Source organism: Geotrypetes seraphini, chromosome 8 (genome assembly GCF_902459505.1).
Source record: "Geotrypetes seraphini chromosome 8, aGeoSer1.1, whole genome shotgun sequence".
Taxonomy (NCBI): Eukaryota; Metazoa; Chordata; class Amphibia; order Gymnophiona; family Dermophiidae; genus Geotrypetes; species Geotrypetes seraphini.
Window position 1 is genome coordinate 119229743 of NC_047091.1, and position 20610 is coordinate 119250352.

The 20610-nt window shown below is 43.9% G+C and overlaps 1 protein-coding gene across 1 annotated transcript in view; it reads right to left on the minus strand.

Annotated features, from left to right (window-relative positions):
• The window catches only part of LOC117365609 (occludin-like), a 90969-nt gene that overhangs the window by 21041 nt on the left and 49318 nt on the right, over window positions 1-20610 (minus strand). Inside the window, exons 5-6 of the mRNA XM_033956163.1 lie at window positions 10308-10413; window positions 77-275 (exon numbers count right to left, since the gene is read on the minus strand). Coding sequence (XP_033812054.1) covers window positions 77-275; window positions 10308-10413 — 305 coding nt within the window. The remainder of the gene's footprint in view (window positions 1-76; window positions 276-10307; window positions 10414-20610) is intronic.

A 20610-nucleotide genomic window follows, 5' to 3' on the forward strand; every position in this document is an offset into this window, starting at 1 on the left:
CCAGAGCCCAGACATGGCCTGGCATTGATTTTCCATTTTAATAGCTACTCAGCAATTTGGAGGGTTGTATGCTCACATGTCCCACTTGCCATGGTCTTGCTCATCCCCTGACTCCACTGCTGTGGTATAATCTGTCTCATATTGGGACTCATCAAGTTCTGGGTTACGTCGCCTCCGTCTTCCCCTCCTCGCTGTGGTTTTGCTGGGGCTCACTTTGAGCTCCAGAGTGCTATTGCTGAAGGTTCGCACAGGGCATCGCTCTCTGATGGGGAAGGCTAGGAGGAAAGAAAAGAGTTATAGTCTGTATGTTTGCAGGCAACACTGAAAAAGGTAAACTACAAGGCTGTCCAAATCCTCTTATGCCACAGAATAGTTGTTTTGTTAGTTTAACATTGTTTTTTTAGAGGAATGCTGATGTATCCTAAACCCCAGTACCAGAATGCCAATAACTACATAAATAAAAGCATATGGGAATATGTCCTTTGGAGCAAGTATCTTTATCACTTATTAGACTGTTTCTTATTTATTTTGTTTTACATCTTTATTTTAAATTTTCATTAGAATTCCATTGTCTAACGTTTTTTTTTTTTTCCTTCTATTCATTTCTATCGTTATTCCTTTCTTACATACTTATAAAGTCCATATATTCTCTTTTAATTAATTAATTAATTTATATATATTTAGTTTTAATTCAAATAATTTTAATTTAATTTACTTTACCCACTTGTTAGAATTTCATTTAAATATCCCAAGAATTCTATAGTTTCAACGGTTCTCCCTTCTGCTTCTATTTCCTATCTTCCCTCTTTTTTCAACCTTTCAAAGTCCTTTAGATCATTGTAGTCTTATTAGAATGTTTATTTTCTCATTTTTCTCATCTATCTCTATTTTATTTCTTCATTACTCTACTAATTGTCATTTTTCCAGGTACTTTAGTTAGATTGTGAGCCTTTGGGACAGTAAGGGAATTTCTAAGTACCTATTTTAATTATAATTTTAATGTACCCTATTGTCTATTTTCTGTAAACCACTTAGAATCCTAACGGAGTTTAGTGGTATATAAGAAATAAATTACATTACATTATCCCAGGACAAGCAGGCAGCATATTCTCACGAATGGGTGACGTCACCGATGGAGCCCCAGTATGGACCACTTTAAAAGTGCATTGCCACTTTAAGTGTTTAGAAAGTTCGCAATAGCCCGAACTGCTCATGTGCGAGTGCCTTCCTGCCAGACTTAGGGCACATGGTCCCCTCAGTTTCTTAGTTTCCGCGAAGCTAAGAAGTCGCTCATCAACGGCTGTTGATATTTTTTCCCTGCCTTCCTGCTCACGCGCTTATTTTCTGACTTTTCAGTCAGTATTTGTTTTTTCTTTTCTTTTCGTTCTTTTATCTAGTTTAAAAATTTTTTTTTTTAACTTTCTCGCTTTCGTGGGTTTGGTCCGTCAGAGCCTGTTCCACTCCCCAAGACTCGACCTTTGATTTTGCCGAGGTCATTTTTCCCTCAATGTCCTGTCCTCAAATGGGTTTTAAGAAGTCCGGACGGTGTGCTCACCCTATTTCCATCACAGATCCGTATCGCTGGTGTCTCCAGTATCTGGGGCTAGAGCACAGGGCTGAATCTTGTACTCATTGCTCCTCCCTAGAGAAGAGGACCCTTAAAAATCATCAGCTTCAGCAACGTCTCCTCTTCGGTCCCGTTAAGAAAGGTGATTCGACACAAGTACCAGCATCAGGGTCCACACCGAAATCGACGCAACATCCGACATCGATGGAATCATCTTCAGTGTCGCATGCAGTGGATAAGCTGGCTAAGAAGCCTTCCCCTACCCCTTCAAGTCCTCAGCAGTGAGCCAAGTCCTGCAGACCTCGAGGAGACCCAAAAAGCGCTTGGCTCTGATTGAGGTGAGTGCCTCAACATCGGCCTCCTCATCGCCAGAGCGCAGAGCTGCACCAAAGGTACCAGCAAAAAAGCCAGTGGTACCGGCACATTCTCTCAAACAGCAAATTAAGGAATTGCTGCAGCAGGAGTTATGGGAGCAGTTACAACTCTTACTCCCTTTCATAGCAGGGAGTAAGAGTTGTAACTGTGGCTATGTCTGTGGCTATGCAGTGCCTGGCCTGGCTTAGGGTATAGGAGTTTGATGTAAACCATCAAGATCGGCTCGTTAATGCTCCTTGTTTGGCCGATGAACTTTTTGGAGCTTCTTTAGACATAACTACCCAAAAGTTATTGGCCCATGAAACCAGGTGGAATACTTTGGTGAAAACCAAGAAGAAACCTCCTCCTCCTCCTTGCCCTTTTAGGCAGCAGTCTTCATATCAACGTCACTTTGCTGCAAAGCCTATGCCTCCACCTCAGTCTCAACCTAGGAGGCAGAGGCAACAACTACTTCAACAACAACAAAAATAACAGGCTGCACCAACTAAATCTACTCAGCTTTTCTGACCTGTTTTTCAGGAGCATAGTCACTATCATCATTTCACAAACTTTGCCTCAGCCCATCGGAGGTCATCTTCAGTTCTTCATCAATCGTTGGGAACTCTGGGTCCTCAACATCATTTGTCAGGGTTACTTTCTCAATTTTCAGACTCTACCCCCAGACAACCCTTCCAAAAAGTCTGTTTTGGACCCTGCACAGTCCTCCTTTCTTCTGCAGGAGGTTCAATCCCTGCTCCTCCTGAATGCCATCGAGGGATTTCCCCTCTCTCAGCAGAAGCCGGGATTTTACTCCCGTTACTTCTTAGTCCCCAAGAAGACCGGAGGGCTGAGACCCATCCTGGATCTCAGAGCTCTCAACAAATTTCTAGTCAAGGAGAAATTCAGGATGCTATCCTTGGATCTCAAGGAAGCCTACATGCATATCCCAATTTATCCGGCTTCCAGGAGGTATCTTCATTTCCAAATCAATCGCTGTCATTACCAGTACAAAGTATTTCCCTTCGGCCTGGCATCTTCTCCCAGAGTCTTCACGAAGTACCTAATAATAGTGGCCGCATCTCTCCGATCACACGGCCTTCAAGTCTTTCCTTACCTGGAGGACTGATTTATCAAGGCTGTATCTTCTCAGGAAGTGGTCCAAGCAACATCGCAGACCATTTAGTTTCTTCAGGCTTTAGGATTCGAAGTCAACTTCCCCAAATCACATCTCATTCCAACTCATGTCTACAATTTATTGGGGCAATCCTAGACACCACTCTCAAGAGAGCGTTTCTTCCTCCAGATCGCCTTCAAGCTGTCATATGTCTGTGTCAGCAACTGCTTCGTCTTCAAACCATCTCTTCCAGACACATGATGGTTTTTCTAGGCCACATGGCTTCAACTGTACATGTCACACCACTGGCAAGATTACATCTTCGCACTCCTCAGTGGACCCTTGCTTCCCAGTGGTCTCAAGCAACAGATCATCTCTCACAACATATATCTGTGACATCATCTCTTCTGCAGTCGCTTCAATGGTGGATGACCTCTTCCAATTTTTCCAGGTCTTCTTTTTCATTTGCCCCCTCATTACAAGGTCATCATGACGGATGCATCCCCTTATGCCTGGGGGGGGGCTCATATGGATGATCTTCAGACTCAAGGTCTTTGGACCGCCAGGGAACGGAATTTTCACATCAATTTCCTGGAAATCAGAGCAATGTTTTATGCCCTCAAGGCTTTTCATCATCTTCTCTCCCCTAAAGTCCTCCTCCTTTGCACAGACAATCAAGTAGCAATATATTACATAAACAAGCAAGGAGGCACGGGCTCTTTCCTGTTGTGAAAGGAGACCCAAAATATCTGGGCTTGGGCGACAGCTCACAATCTATTCTTGAAAGCTGTCTACATCCAAGGAGAGAATTCCCTGACAGACAACCTCAGCAGAATTCTTCAGCCTCACGAATGGACTCTCCACTCTGCAACTCTCCAGTCCATTTTTGCTCAATGGGGCACTCCACAAGTGGACAGTAAGCGGGCTTTGGCCTACTACATTGACCAGACAAAGGCACAGTTAACATCTTCCCAACTTTTCATCTCTTTTGATCCAAACAAGTTGGGGCACGGTTTTAGCAAAGGCAGATCGTGTTTGACGAACTTGCTGCACTTGAGGGAGTAAACAGACAGATAGACAAGGGCGACCCGGTCGATATTGTATATCGTTTGACAAGGTTCCACATGAACGACTACTTTGGAAAATTGCAAGCCAGGGAATAGAGGGTGAAATACTAACGTGGATTAAAAAACTGGCTGGAGCATAGGAAACAAAGAATGGGGGTAAATGGACAATACTCGGACTGGAAGAGCGTCACCAGTGGGGTGCCGCAGGACTCGGTGTTTGGACCCGTGCTCTTCAACATCTTTAAAAACGATCTGGACATTGGTACAAGTGAGGTAATTACATTTGTGGACGATACAGCACAGTTACTTACCGTAACAGGTGTTATCCAGGGACAGCAGGCATATATTCTCACATGTGGGTGACGTCATCTACGGAGCCCCAGCGCGGACAGCTTTTCAAGCAAACTTGATTGAAGTTTCAAGTTTGCTACACTGCACCACGCATGTGCATGCCTTCTTGCCCACTAGAGGGCGCATCCCCACCTCGTGGTCCTCAGTTCCATAACCAGCAAAGAAGCCATCCCCGGGGAGGTGGGCGGGTTGTGAGAATATATGCCTGCTGTCCCTGGATAACACCTGTTACGGTAAGTAACTGTGCTTTATCCCAGGACAAGCAGGCATGATATTCTCACATGTGGGTGACCTCCAAGCTAACCAAAAAAGGGCAGGTGGGAGGATGGCAATTTAGGAAAACAGGTTACGTAACACCGACTGGCCAAACCGGCCGTCGCTTCTGGACAGAGTGTCCAGACAATAGTGGGAGGTGAACGTATGAACCGAAGACCAAGTGGCAGCTTTACATATGTCCTCCACAGGAGTAGACTGGAGGAAAGCAACAGAAGCTGCCATAGCCCTGACCTTATGCCCCATGACTCGACCATGGAGTGTGAGACCAGCCTGAGCGTAGCAAAAAGAAATACAAGCAGCCAACCAGTTGGACAAGGTGCGCTTGGAAACAGGATGTCCCAACCGATTAGGATCAAAGGACAAAAACAATTGAGGAACCTTCCGATGAGACTTGGTACGTTGGAAATAAAAGGCCAACGCCCTCTTACAGTCAAGCGTGTGAAGCGCCGCCTCACCAGGATGAGAGTGGGGCTTCGGGAAGAACACCGGAAGAACAATGGACTGATTGAGGTGGAAATCAGACACAATCTTAGGTAAAAATTTAGGATGGGTGCGAAGAATCACCTTGTCATGATGAAACACAGTAAAAGGTGAATCCGCAACCAAAGTCTGCAGCTCGCTAATCCGACGAGCGGATGTAAGCGCAAGCAAAAAGACCACCTTCCAAGTGAGAAACTTAAGATGAGATTTGTCAATAGGCTCAAAAGGAGGCTTCATCAGTTGAGCTAATACCACATTAAGATCCCAAACTACAGGAGGAGGTTTCAGAGGAGGATGAACATTCACGAGACCCCTCATGAAACGAGCTACCAGAGGATGAAGAGAAAGCGAGCGACCCTCGATATGCCGATGGAACGCCGCAATGGCACTGAGATGCACCCGAATGGAAGTCGTCTTCAGCCCAGACTTAGACAGATGCAACAAATATTCCAGCACCAAAGACACTGGAACCGAACTCGGGTCCAGATGGTTCGAGGAGCACCAGGATGAAAATCTGGTCCACTTCTGGGAATAACAAAGTCTAGTCAAGACCTCGCGCGAGGCTTCCAAAATCTCCCTCACCGACTGAGAAACAGAAACCGAAGTCAAGGGGAAAGGAATCAAGCGGTCAGATGTAAAGACTGAAGATTGGGATGCAACAGCGAACCCCGACTCTGAGACAGCAGAGAAGGAAAAACAGGTAGAAGCAGAGGTTCCCTTACACTGAGTTGAAGGAGCAGGGAGAACCAGTGCTGTCTGGGCCAACGAGGCGCAATGAGAATCATAGTGGCCCTGGTCGATTTGAGATGTACCAACGTTCTCAAGATCAGAGGAAAAGGAGGGAACGCATAAAGGAACCTCCCCTCCCAGTCGAGAAGGAAGGCATCGGCCTCGAGACGGTCCCGGGAGTACATCCAAGAACAATAAAGGGGCAGTTTGTGAGTCTCCGGGGAGGCAAACAGATCCACCTGAGGAGTCCCCCAGCGGTCGAAGACCTCGCGTAGAACCTGGGAGTTCAGCGACCACTCGTGCGGCTGGAGAAGACGACTGAGTTTGTCTGCCAGACAGTTCCTCTCTCCCTGAATGTAAACCGCACGCAGGAATATGTTCTGGGAGACCGCCCATTCCCAAAGGCGCAGGGTTTCCCGGCACAGAGACCAAGAGCCCGTTCCGCCCTGTTTGTTTACACATAATACATTGTTTACATAATACATTGTCCGTCCGCACGAGGACTACCTGATCGTGCAGCAAGTGGCAGAACGCTCGAGCCGCCAGAAAAATGGCCCGAAGCTCCAACACATTGATGTGACAAAGACGGTCCTCTGTCAACCATAGACCCTGAGTCCGCAGACCGTCAAGATGAGCCCCCCCACGCGTACTCCGAGGAGTCCGTGGTCAGGACCTTGCGATGCGGAGGAACGAGAAAGAGCAAACCCCCGGAAAGATTGGAAGAGTTGGTCCACCAACGGAGCGAGCGTCTCAAAGAAGGAGTCACCGTTATTGGACGAGATACTGGGTCGCGATCCTGACGCCACTGCGAGGCCAAGGTCCACTGAGAAAGCCTCAGATGCAAGCGGGCAAACGGAGTAACGTGGACCGTCGATGCCATGTGGCCCAGAAGAACCATCATGCGCTGAGCCGATACTACAGGCATCAGCAAGACCTGATGACTCAATCGAAGTAGGGCCTCCAACCGAGGAGGGGGGAGGAACGAACGAAGGCGAACCGTGTCCAGCACGGCTCCAATAAACTGAAGGGATTGAGTCGGTTCCAATTGAGACTTGGGAAAGTTCACTTCGAACCCCAGACGTTGAAGCAAGATGATAGTCTGTTGGGTCGCTGAGATAACCCCCTCCCTGGTCGACGCTTTGATCAGCCAATCGTCCAGGTAGGGAAAAACCTGTAGCCCCCGAGATCTCAAGGCTGCAGCGACCACCACCATACACTTCGTGAAGACTCGAGGGGACGAAGCCAGTCCGAAGGGGAGGACCCGGTATTGAAAGTGCAACTCTCCCACTTGAAACCGTAAGAATTTTCGGAAGGCAGGATGCACCGGAACACGAGTATAGATGTTGAAAAGAATAGGGGAAAGAGGTGAGCCTTGTGGGACTCCACAAGTTGGTTTCCAGGGGGCGGATGAGGTGCAATTCATGTTGACGGTGTAAGAACGAGAACGTAAGAATTTTGAGAACCAATCTAGGACTGTGAAGTTGATGCCTATTTCGGAGAGTTGGTAGACTAGGATGTCATGGTGGACAACGTCAAAAGCAGCGGAAAGGTCGAATTGAAGGAGGACGGCAAACTTATTTTGAGAGTGGAGTAGTTGGACCTTTGAGATTAGGGAGGTCAGTAGGGATTCGGTGCTGAAATTTGGACGAAATCCGTATTGGTAAGGTAGGAGAATAGAGAATCTCTCTAAGTATGATGCGAGTTGGGTGGCTATGATGGACTCGAGCATCTTGGTTAATAGAGGGATATTTGCTATTGGGCGATAGCTGGATGCTGTGGAGGGGTCTAGGTCAGATTTTTTCAGTAGAGGGGTCAGGGCAATATAGCCCATTTCAGGGGAGAAAAGGCCCGAGTGTAAGGCGGAGTTAATGAGTTCAGTAATAGATGAGATGGCCTGCGCGGGAATTTTCTCATATAGGTAGGAGGGAGCAGTTGCAGGATTTCAGTTTGAGGCAAAGTTTGAGGACCAGGGATTTGGAAACGTGCTCAAAGGTGGACCAGGATCTGTCGACTGGGATGGGGTTGGAGGTCGTTAGGGTAGAATTGGAGTCGGTGGGCACCAGGGAGTTGTAGGGAACTGTAGGTGAGAAGGAGCATCTCAAGGTAGTGATCTTATTGTTGAAGAATTTCGCCAGAACACCAGCAGAGGGAGAGGAGGGGACCAAGGTGGAGCCTTTTTTGGAAATTAAGGAACGCCAGATATTGAATAGAGTACTGCTCTGGTTGTTGTTAAGAGGCAAATAATTAGACAATTGAGAAGAAACTATGGCTTCTCATAATTTAGTCAATAGCAATTAGTCTATAATCTGAAGGTAGACTGAGATCCAAATTATATGCTTTTGAAATAGGAGTTAACATCGTACCTCCAAGCATGCTTGAACAACAGCCAACCCTTAATACTCTACCCATGAACAGGATTAACCACTACAGTATCTCTACCGGCTGAGATGTCAATAATGAGGAGGATGACAAGCTAGCACACCATAAGTGATAGAGAACGTCTTCAAATGTTGCTGAACTTTGTGACATTTACTGGTAGAAATTTCTCCGAGTCTATTATCTACTGAAATACCCAAATCTCCATTCTCTCTCTCTCTAAAGTTGCTGTATCAATTAATAACTTCTCAACTGGGTCAGCTCTTGCAGAATCACCACTTTTTCAGAAAAGTAATCTGCTAACTTCATTTGGGCATACTTGATATACAGTACTTCCTTCATATCAATGACCATGCAGAGTGAACCAGTTCATTGTTTTCTATGATGAGTCAGATGCATTTTCACTGTCCCAGTATTTGTTCACTGCAATTAGCTTTGCAGAATTAGTTTGTTCTTTTGCAATTTGGGCTGGTGTGCTTTAGTTCAGTGCTTCTCAGCCCTCTCCTGGAGGCACATCTAGTTGCTTGGGTTTTCAGGATTACTTCAATGAATATGCAAGAGATAAATCAGCATATAATGAAGACCCATTATATGCAAATCTCTTTCATGCATATTCATTGCAGTAATCATGAAAACATGACCTTGCTAAGAGTGCCTCTAGGAGAGGGTTGAGAAGCATTACCTTAATATTTCGTTCCCTTTAACTCATTAGATTTTTGGGTGATATGTTAAGTTTTTTTTTTTTATACTGTTCCTCTTAGTAGGCCCTGCTTTGACTTGCAATAACTGAAGGCATCAGAAAGCGGTGCGGGGTGAGACTTGAGATTGCAAACATCGCTCCTGCCCTGCACAGCGTGATTGGAGGAGGCAGCCGGCAGCTGTCCAGAAGGTAATGTCCTGTCTGCTTAAACTCAGGAGAAGCAGGGGCCAGGGCACGTGGTCACGAATGAGGAAGAGTGCGTGTTCTCGTGGATGTAGGTCTTGTTTCAGTGTGCAGGGGACTGCTCGGCAACAAGTATCAGTGACTTGGTTCTGACGGCAGGTTTGTAGCCATAGGCAGGGGCGTGCGTTTCAGTGGGGAGGATGAGGCACCTTCCAAGGCTGTTCAAGGAGGGGGGGGGGGCACTGAAAGGAGGAAGGCACATATCCCCGGTGGCGTTAAAAGTGCCGGTTGCAGGAGAACCGCTTATATTTCTGCCTCAGATCAGTTCCTGCCCAGACTTGTTCTGCTGTTTTCCCTGTGCTGCCACCCTGCATTCTAGTTCCTGCCTTCCTGCACTTTCTCACAGCATTTTAAGATAAGCTGCCCCATTTAATCAAGCCGCACCCACTAGGCCAGTTTGTAAAACCCATGTATAAGCCGCGGTCTAGACATGGGAAAATACGGAACAGCATTATTAATATTCAGGTAAAATAAGTCTAGTGCCAGCTTTTACAAAGCCGCGATATAGGTTTTTACCACGGGCCAGCGAGGTAAATTTTCTGACGCTCATAGAATTCCTATGAGCATCAGAGAATTTATCTCGCTGGCCTGCGGTAGAAACCTCTACTGCAGCTTTGTAAAAGGAGCCCTGAGTAAAGAATAAATGGATATGAAGATAGCTCATACCTTTCTTTGTAGGTCAAGGTATGTTACTTTTGAGTACAGTAGGTACCTAACGTAACAGGAGATAATGACTTGCCCAAGGTCACAGTCTCTGGAATTTGAGTAACTAACTTTTCAAACTAATTGTACATCCTACTTTTTGTAAATGGTCCTGCGGTATATAAGTTGATTGTTATGTTATATTCTCCCTATAAGGCCACATCCCTCTGAATAAAATAGAAGGAAGTGATCCCTAAAGTTAAGGTTGGAATAGAATTTCATTGTCCAGTGAATGAGGGTACTGGGAGAGAAGTCCTTCTCTGTGTTTCTTGGAAGTTTTGGAGCTTCAAGGTGAAAGTCTGCAGCTGTACCTGTTGTGGTTCCAAAAACTATTTGATCCAGGAAAACCGTTTTGCTGTGCTGTGTAGCTGCTGGCACTGGTGATTGCATGGACTGGATTGTCAGGTTTTTCAGAATATGCCATTGTGCTTGTGCCATCTGCAACATTCTTCACCTACAAAGAAATTAATCTTTATATGTAGTGAACTAAACCCCTGGAGGCTTCCCTCACACTTCCACTCCCCCCAACATTATTTTACTTCCATTTAAAATTTATACATAATAATAAATAATAAGTATATACATATGTATATAAATATATAAATAAGTATATAAATATATATATAAGTATATAAAAATTATATTTATTTTTCTTTATAATGGTGGTGTGTATTTTTTTTAAAGCAACTATTTTCACTAGCCCACAATACAGTATATGGGAAGACCCAACAGAAAACCTGGAAGTCGTCATATAAAACGGTAAAGAAAAGGAAATTGACCATCCAGAAAGTGAAGAAATTCACTTAATAGAACAGAGGCTGTACGAGGTCAACTGAGCCTTCTGAATCAGTCTAGTAGTAACATTTTGAAGCTCTGGAATCTTCTTAAAGAGAAATTCACCTGTTGCTTTCGTAATCCCTAACACACCAATTGGATCTTTAAATGAGAGACAGAAATGCAATTATTTTTTTAAGTCCTCCAGGCCAGAGAAAGGATATCCAAAATTGGGATAGTCACAGTTTGTAGCATATTTTACAAAAGCCTCTTTGAATGTGGAGTGTTTTGCTAAAAATAAAACAAAAACTTAACACTGAAGGAAAATGTGTTATGTGGCAACACAAGGATTAGGACAATTATTTTATGAAAAAACACACAGGGCTCCTTTTACTAAGCCACGTTAGGGCATTAACGCGTGGAACAGCACGTGCTAAATTGCCCTGTGCGCTAGATGCTAACGCCAGCATTGAGCTGGTGTTAGTTCTAGCCATGTAGCACGGGTTTAGCGCACGCTAAAATGCTGCATGTGCTAAAAACGCTAACGCAGTTTAGTAAAAGGAGCCCATAGTATGGACATTGCAAAACTGCACGTCCACGGAAAGCAAATAAAAAAGCCAAACTTCCAAACTCAGGGCTCCGTTTACAAAGTTTCAGTAGCGATTCCCAGTCAGGGAATGGGCATCATAGCATTTGCCATGTGGGAATCACTACTGTGGCTTTGAAAAAGAAGCCCTCAGTTTGGGGGCGTCGTGTGCCTGCTTTCAAGATGGCCGCTTAGCGACTTTTCTCCGTTACAGCCTCGTTCACCGATCATTTTTACAGCCCTCCCGCACACGCTCTCAACATCCTAATCAGCTCTCGCAGCCGCCGGAATGTCCGCAAAAGCCAACAAGCAGGACGCCGCTTCTTCTGCGGGCTCTGCTGCGTCACACTCGGCATCTAAAAGATCCAAGCACGAGCCGCCATCACCCGCCAAGGCCTCCCATGCTGGCGCCACGGAGAACAGTTCCTCCATATCACAGGATCTACAGGTACTGCGGGACCTGATGCAAGAAAATCTTGCTGCTACAGCTGACATTAAAAATGAAATGGGTACTATTCTAATTCAATTAAAACAGCATAATGCCAGGATTGATCTCGCTGAAGAGTGCCTGTCTGCACATGACTCCCAATTCCTGGCGGTTCAGCGAGATCTCAAAAAAATTAACTATCTTGCAAAATGATCTGGAAGATATTTCCAACCGGATGCGCCGCTCTAATATACGTCTAATCGGTTTACCTGAATCTTTGGAAGGGAAAGACATGATAACATTCCTGCATACTTTTATTCCTGAAAAACTGTATCTCCCAATTCTCTCCTCCACTCGAGATAGAACGGGCCCACAGGGTCCCCTCGGGCCCTCCTTCACCCTCTAAGCCTCCGAGGCCCATAGTTATGAAACTTCTGCGCTATCTACAAACTATCCAAATACTACAAGCAGCGAAATCTGTCTCCGGTCTCTCTATTGAAGGCAAACGTATTTTCTTTGCTCCTGATGTATCTAAACTCACAGCGCAGAAAAGGAAGGCCTTCCTGTCTATGCGCCCTCAGCTCAAAAGTATTGGGGCACAATACGGGTTATTTTATCCGGCCCGGATGAGAGTTACATATCATAATGTAACCAAAAACTTTGATAGCCCAGAAGATCTCCAAAAATACCTGGATGAGCATGTGGGAGTAATGACCTGAGCTATTGTCATTACCTTTCATTTTTTCCACCACTCCAGAGGGCTGTATCTGACTCTATACCTTCTTGTTAATAGCGAGACGAGCAATGGAGAATTTTGCTGAGCTCCTCTTGCCAACATGCGATCCCATCTTCGGTTCTTTATTTCTCCTTCTAATCCAGACCGTTGCAAGTATGAATCCGTTACTTCTTTTTTCAGTTTATTTTTCATTTTGAATCAATGGAGTGATCTTTCACTTTTTGCACCTTTTTTGATGCACCTCATGGCTTTCGCATCCATCTGGTTTACATCTTGTCTCACTTAATGTTAAAGGAATTAACAACCCAATCAAGAGGAAAAAGATCCTGCACTACTTCAAGCACCTAGACGCTGATATTTGCTTACTACAAGAAACCCACCTGTCCTTGGAAGAAGCACAGAAGCTAAATGGAGGTTGGGTCCAACACTGTTTCGCTGCTCCTGCTCACAATAAGAAAAATGGAGTCATCACTTTAGTGAAGAAGTCACTCAACTTTCAGCTCACCTCTCACATCTTTGACCCTCAAGGCCGCTGGTCTTTCATTGAAGGTTCAATTGCAGGCCAGCCTTTGACTCTTTTCAATATATACCCAATAAGGATGATCCCTCTTTCTTTCAGTCCTTACAGACAGTTTGCAACTCCTCATTAATGTCGCATACCATCTTTGCAGGGGACTTCAATTTCCCAATTGATCCTTTTATAGATCGATCTTCCACCTGCCGGCCAGCCAAACTTGGAGTTCGCTCCACAGTTGTTAAAATGATGGATCTTTATGGGTGGTCTGATCTTTGGAGGATCCTGCACCCCACCACCAAAGACTACACTTTTTACTCGGCTCCCCACCAATCATACTCCAGGATTGACTATATCTTAGGCTCAAAAGACATGGTAAATCTTGTCTCCTCTTCAAGAATTCATGACATTACCATATCAGATCATGCGGCTGTCTCCTGTACATTCAACTGGTCTTCTTCCTCCTCTTCACGACAGTGGCGAATGAACAACTTTCTTCTTCATGATGAAGCTTTCGTTTCTCACATTAAATCGGAATCACAAGCCTTTTTTGCCAACAACATCACTTTGGTTTCAGACTTCTCTATTGTGTGGGAATCCTACAAAGCCTGGCTCAGAGGAGAGATAATAAGTTACTCTGCTTTTCAACTTAAAAAAAGGAAATCCACTTTGCAACAGCTTGAATCGGACATTCATATATATGAATCACAACTATATCTTCGCCCTGACCCTCCCCTATATAAGAAACTACAATGTCTGAAATTCCAATATAATGAAATCTTCAGTTCGCTTGCCTCTGCTTCTATATTTCGTAGTTCTGCTACCTACTATTCTTCCGCCAACAAATCTGGACATCTGCTTGCTACTTATCTTAAAGGCAAACGTTCCAAAAATCGGGTCACACATATTAAATCCTCTACTGGACAACTCCACACCACAACTAAAGATATATTAGAGGATTTCCGTACTTTTTACAATAATCTCTACTCTTCAGAAATCTCCTCATCCACTGGTTCCACCATGGACTTTCTTCAATCGATTGATCTACCCCACCTTACGGAGTCTCAACAGCATTCCTTACAGCAACCAATTACTCCAGTTGAGGTTCTTCAAGCCATTTCCTCTTTACCATCTGCTAAAGCACCTGGGCCCGATGGATTATCATCTGAATTCTTCAGATCATTTTCATCTGATCTGGCACCTCATCTAACATCATATTTCCAAGGTTTATTGTCATCTCCATGTAACATAGTAGATGACGGCAGATAAAGACCCGAATGGTCCATCCAGTCTGCCCAACCTGATTCAATTTAAATTTTTTTTTTTTTTCTTCTTAGCTATTTCTGGGCGAGAATCCAAAGCTTTACCCGGTACTGTGCTTGGGTTCCAACTGCCGAAATCTCTGTTAAGACTTACTCCAGCCCATCTACACCCTCCCAGCCATTGAAGCCCTCCCCTGCCCATCCTCCTCCAAACGGCCATACACAGACGCAGACCGTACAAGTCTGCCCAGTGGTCCACACCGCTTCCTTGAAGCAAACATCTTTGTCCTCCCAAAACCGAACAGAGACCCTCAGCTGGTTCAAAACTATCGTCCTATTTCTCTACTAAACATGGACTATAAAATCTTTGCAAAGATTTTGGTGTTCCGTTTGGAAAAGGTTATATCTTATCTGATCCATAGAGACCAAGTTGGTTTCATGAAAGGTCGCTATGGAGCCGACAACACCAGACTTTTATGTCATGTACTCCACTCCACCCTATCAGATGCTAACCCCGCTGTTCTTGTTTCCTTAGACGCCGAGAAGGCGTTTGATAGGGTGGAGTGGAAATATCTCTTTGATGTCCTATCTAAATTTGGTTTTCCTCCTATGTTCACTCATATGATTTCCCTACTATACAGGGCCCCCTCAGCTAAACTGATAGTTAATGATGAGGCCTCTTCCTCATTCACACTGCATAGAGGTACTCGCCAAGGTTGTCCCATGTCCCCATTATTGTTTAATCTGGCTCTTGAGCATCTCCTGGCTGCTATCAGGCAGTCACCGGATATCAGGGGCATATCCGTTGCCGACATTGAATTTAAAATCTCCGCTTATGCGGATGATGTGTTGTTATATCTCTCAGATCCAAAAACGTCAGTGTCTTCATTAATGCAACTAATTTCTTCCTTCTCCTCTCTTTCTGGATATAAAATTAACTGGGACAAAACCGAGTTTATGCCTCTCAATGACTCCTGTCTCCCTTTCACTATTTCTTCTCAGCCTTTTACTTGGGTTACGAATGGTATAAAGTATTTAGGATTACAATTCGACATAGACCTCCGTTCAACCATTCAACTGATATCTTCCAAGCTTCTAACTCAGATTTCATCTGCCTTAGCATCATGGTCCCCTCTACATCTTTCCTGGTGGGGTCGCTTAGACACCATCAAGATGATGGTGGTTCCTAAACTCACTTACATTTTCAACATGTTTCCTCTTCTTTTCCCTCCTTCCTTATACAAAGTATTGGAGTCAAAAATGCTTCGCTTTCTTTGGAATAACAAACCCCATAGGATTTCCCTCCCAAAACTGAAAACTCCTACCGAACTGGGTGGTGTTAATTTCCCTGACCTTAAACTCTATCATCGAGCTTTCATACTGAGGCAAGGTGCGGAATGGTTCTCTTCCTCTCCCTCGTCAGATATGCCCAATTGGTTGCGACTGGAAACGTCTCTTATGAGTCCATTTCCCCTACTCAGGTTGATGGGCACAAAGGACTTTCCTGATCTCGCCAAAAATCCCATTATGTCCACCACTCATAAAATTCTCTCCGAATTAGACATACAACTCGATATCCCTTGGAATAAATCCATATTATGTCCTTTATGGTTCAAAAAACTCCTCCTGATTGATAAAATATCCCTTTCTTGGTCCTCTTGGTATATCCACGATATTTGGGATATAAGCTCCCTCAAACATCCAGATGGGTCCCTTCTTACCTTCAATGAATTGATGGATTCCTTCTCGGTGGAGTCATCTCATTTTTACAGATGGCTGCAACTTAGATCCTCGCTTAAAAAATCTGGCCTCCTTCCAAGTGTTTCCAATTCTCCTCCCTCCTTATATACCCTTTCTCGACAATTTTTAGCTTTGGGGCACACCGCTTCACACTTTTACAAACTTCTCAAATCGATTCTTCCCTCTTCTATGACCCCATTACTAAATAAGTGGGAAACAGACCTTGAGATGTCGATCCTGGAAGAAGCTTGGTCCCATATTTTTCACTTCACCTTCCATACATCAAGATCAGCATCGAATCTCCAACTTCCTACTCCACAGAGTGACATGGACTCCTCTAAAATCTCATAAAATTAATCCATCTTACTCCAAAAACTGCTGGACCTGCTTAACACAAATTGGCTCATTGAAACATCTTCTATTTGCCTGTCCCTCAATAAACGCATATTGGACCACGGTTTGGGAAACCATTAGTGCCCTCTTTCACATTAATATTCCTTTAACATTTCAAATGCTGCTGTTGAAATCATTTGCTCTCTCCACCAAAATCTCTGTAGCGGACCATTTTCTCTTTGACATTCTCCTCTCATTGGCTCTAAAGGTTCTTCTCTCTGCCTGATCGTCCAAGTACCCATAACCAAAGCTGGTTTTTAGATGTATCTAAAACCAACTTAGGCCTTTCCCCTGCCTCTAGACGCACAGAGAGGAAAGAGGTCCAACCCGGGCTCCTCCTTCGCCTAAAAGCTCTTCTGTTGGACGTTTGGGGCTTAGGCGTTTTTTTTCTTTCATTATGGCTAAAAAGTGTAGACGTGCTGTGGGTGTACTTTTAGACATAGTGGAGATTGGGCGTTTAGGCAGAGGAAGGCCATAATCAAAACATGGACGTTTGTTTTGGTTATGGACACTTTCCCTGCTTCTGGGTTGAACATTTAGGGACTTAGGCCAAAAGGGGACTTAAGACGCTTTTTTTGATTATGCCCCTCCACATGCATACATTTAGCCTAGTGATGGAAATTAGTGCTAAGCTTCTCTTTTTCCCCCCACTTTAAATCTGCCCCTGTACCACCTATTTTTTATGCTGATTTTAGTGAAATTTTGAGTAAATGTTAATGCATTCAGCTCTGGTAAATTTTTGAAAATCAGGCCAATTTATGAGTATAACTCTCAAAGAGCTCCTTTTACTAAAGTGTACTAACAATTAGCTAAATGCTAAGAATTCCACATGAATAAAATGCACTAAACATTAGTGCACCTTAATAAAAGGAGCCCAAAGTTAGAAGTATAAATTCTTTGAATATCAGGTCCTAAATATATATTCCCACTTAACTCCACATTAATGGGAGATAAAAATAAATTAGGAAGAGAAGGAAAAAAAGACAAAACCAAACTTTAGCTGTAACAAAATTCCAAGGCATCCAAACCTCCTACTTCCATTAGGTCATAAGCAAACATTTTTATCATCAAGAAATAACTAAATTTGATTAGGATCAAAGAAAGAACATATTTCAAGGGTAGCCAACCAAACACAGAGAAACAAGAAAAAATAAAATCTACCCCCGCTCCTATTTCCATGTCTGGAAATAAATGCACCCTCAGACCCCCAAATGAACCTCCTACTATTAAAGAAACTTCAGAGCACAAAGTCACTATCAGTGTAGCTCCAATGGATATATTTTCTTGATGTTTCTAGAAGGCTGAGATATCCAAGCTATGAGCTAAAACAATGGGGTCCGTCCCACTCTCAGCATCTATATGCTTCCTTGGAGATAGATAGTATATTGGAAACACCAATGCTCTCATTTGGTATTTTCCAAAATCTCTTTCAAACACATCTTCCATAATTCGTGAGGTGACAAAAATATAGTTTTGGGAAACTAGTCTGTTTCTTGCTCCTAATCTTGCAATACTTCCACCTTATTATGGACAGCCAGAGTATTTTTTACCTGAGCACTCCCCACAGGTTCTAACAAAGCCACCTGAGTCCCCATAATTCCACTTACTGCTCCAAGTGATTCAGTCTTCTACTATATTTCTCCAGTTTGCTCATAGTTCCCTTAGAAAAGTCTAGCATCTGAGAAATCTATTCATAAAGAGACTTTTCCATCACTACTACTTCTCATGATACATTCCTAGCTCATCACACGACTTTCACCAGGGGCCAAGGATAACACCACTAGCATGGGGGTTCTAGTAAGGATGGAACAAAGATATTGGCCTGAGCAAAGACAGTAGTGCCTGCCTAAGGTCTTCCTGAAGCACTCATGACAGTCTTCTCAAAGCCTTGCTTGACCACAGAATCTTCCAGATACTGAGCCAGCTGTTCCTTTCACTCTTCAGACTCCTGGTGCTATACCCTCAAGCTCATCTGAGTGTGACTTCCTTCCTGGGGCACTAACCAGCCATGTCATTAGAGCTTAGAGTGGGATTTAGAACATCTGGAGACAGACAATCTCCTTGAATGGAGAACAAACAGAGGAGCAACACCAAGAAGGAGCTACCAGTACACACATCCGATCATGGTATTATCACAGTGCCCTCATTTGAGATCATTTAAAACACAAGAGAGGTATGTACATATTTTCATTGCAAAATAGAAAACACAGGGTAAATATTCAGCTTGCGGCTGCCAGAGGTTTCTTGGTCACTGCTGGCATTATGTCTGGATATTCAATGGCAGGTCTTGTCCGGGCACTGGCACTGAAGATCCAGATTTGTGCAGCCAGCTAGCCTCTATGCATTTAAGTGAGATATTTGGCACACAACTGCCTAAGTGAAACTGAACAAAGATAGGACTGTGTTTTAAGAGCGCAAGTGTCAATCATAAGTTAGGCGTCTAAAGTTGTCTTAGGCACCAGTAGGCATTGAAACCTTAGGCACACTATTTTTGCCAGGGTTATCTTGGCCTAAATGAGTGCATCTAAGTTAGGTGCCTACTGGTGCCTGTCAAAATACGCCCATGATCCGCTCCATAATCACGCCTATTTTCTTGTAAGTACTTTGAAGTAGACGCGTACCTCAAAGCGGTAGGCGACTACCATCTAATTAGTTGTGGATTTAATTGCAATTTACCGTAATTGCAATTTTCAATTAACAGAAAAGATTAGGACTTTTTAAATAATTAACCTCCTCTTTTATGAAGCCGCATTAGCGTTTTTTATTGCCGGCCGCTGTGGTAAAAGTTCAGACGTTTGTAGAAATTCTATGAGCATTGGAGCTTTACCGCCGCAGCCAGCTTCATAAAAAGGGGGGTGGGGAGTAAGTTAGGTGCCACGTAGATCTAGGCGCCTAACTTTAAGCGTCATTAATAGAATAAGGGTTTAAGTGATGAATATCGGTACTTTTACTATTATTTTTCATCGACTTGATATACCACTCCATGCCAATTAAAGATCTGAGTGGGTTACAGTTAAATCTATTGCATAAATGCCAACTTTGCTCCTGGATTGCCCACAAAATTGCCATCTTTGTGTTTGGTGGTTAGTGTCAATATTTATCAACACTATTCAGTTAAGTACCCATGAATATCAGCAGAAAGCCCCGCATGGGAGCCTCTCCTGCTTGGGTTAATCACTTTGAATAGCGATCCCTACAAATTTTAATTTTTTACCTCTGCTTAGATCATGCCTTCAAATCTGTGAACACAATATAAGTAGTGCCTCTTCTATCATTGTTTCTTACCTATGTCTGTATGATGATTTGTATGGGTAAGTGGCGAGTGGGGTTTTTGGGGGGTTAGGCATAAACCTTCTAAAATTGTCTCCCACCCGGTCTGGAAAGTTCTTGTGCAGCTGTACCTAGTTAAAGATATCAGAGTCTGTATAGAACACAACTTACCCCTGGAAAGATAAGGACCAGAAAAAATAAATACAAAAACCAAACAGAAACTGCTTATGTTATCAGAAACCTACAACTGAACAAATATCATCTGGTCTTTCTAATACATAATGTCTCTTACACATTCATTTTGCACTGACCATGACAAGGGACCTAATTTCAATGCCAAGGTATGTTGGTTTCCTATAAAGTACCAAAGGCTGAGTGGAATTGTCCAGATCAGAATGATGTGCACTAATGAAACTTCTCAAAAAACATATATAAGTTTTAGTTGACTTCCTTTTTTGTTCGAAGTCTGGTAAGACCTATCAGAGTGGGAACATAAGAACATAAGCAATGCCTCTGCTGGGTCAGACCTGAGGTCCATCATGCCCAGCAGTCCGCTCACGCGGCGGCCCAACAGGTCCAGGACCTGTGCAGTAATCCTCTATTTATACCCCTCTATCCCCTTTTCCAGCAGGAAATTGTCCAATCCTTTCTTAAACCCCTGTACTGTACTCTGCCCTATTACTCCCTCTGGAAGCGCATTCCAGGTGTCCACCACTCGTTGGGTAAAGAAGAACTTCCTAGCATTCGTTTTAAATCTGTCCCCTTTCAACTTTTCCAAGTGTCCTCTTGTTCTTTTATTTTTCGAAAGTTTGAAGAATCTGTCCTTCTCTACTCTCTCTATGCCCTTCATGATCTTATAAGTCTCTATCATATCCCCTCTTCTCCAGGGAAAAGAGACCCAGTTTCTCCAATCTCTCAGCGTATGAGAGGTTTTCCATCCCTTTTATCA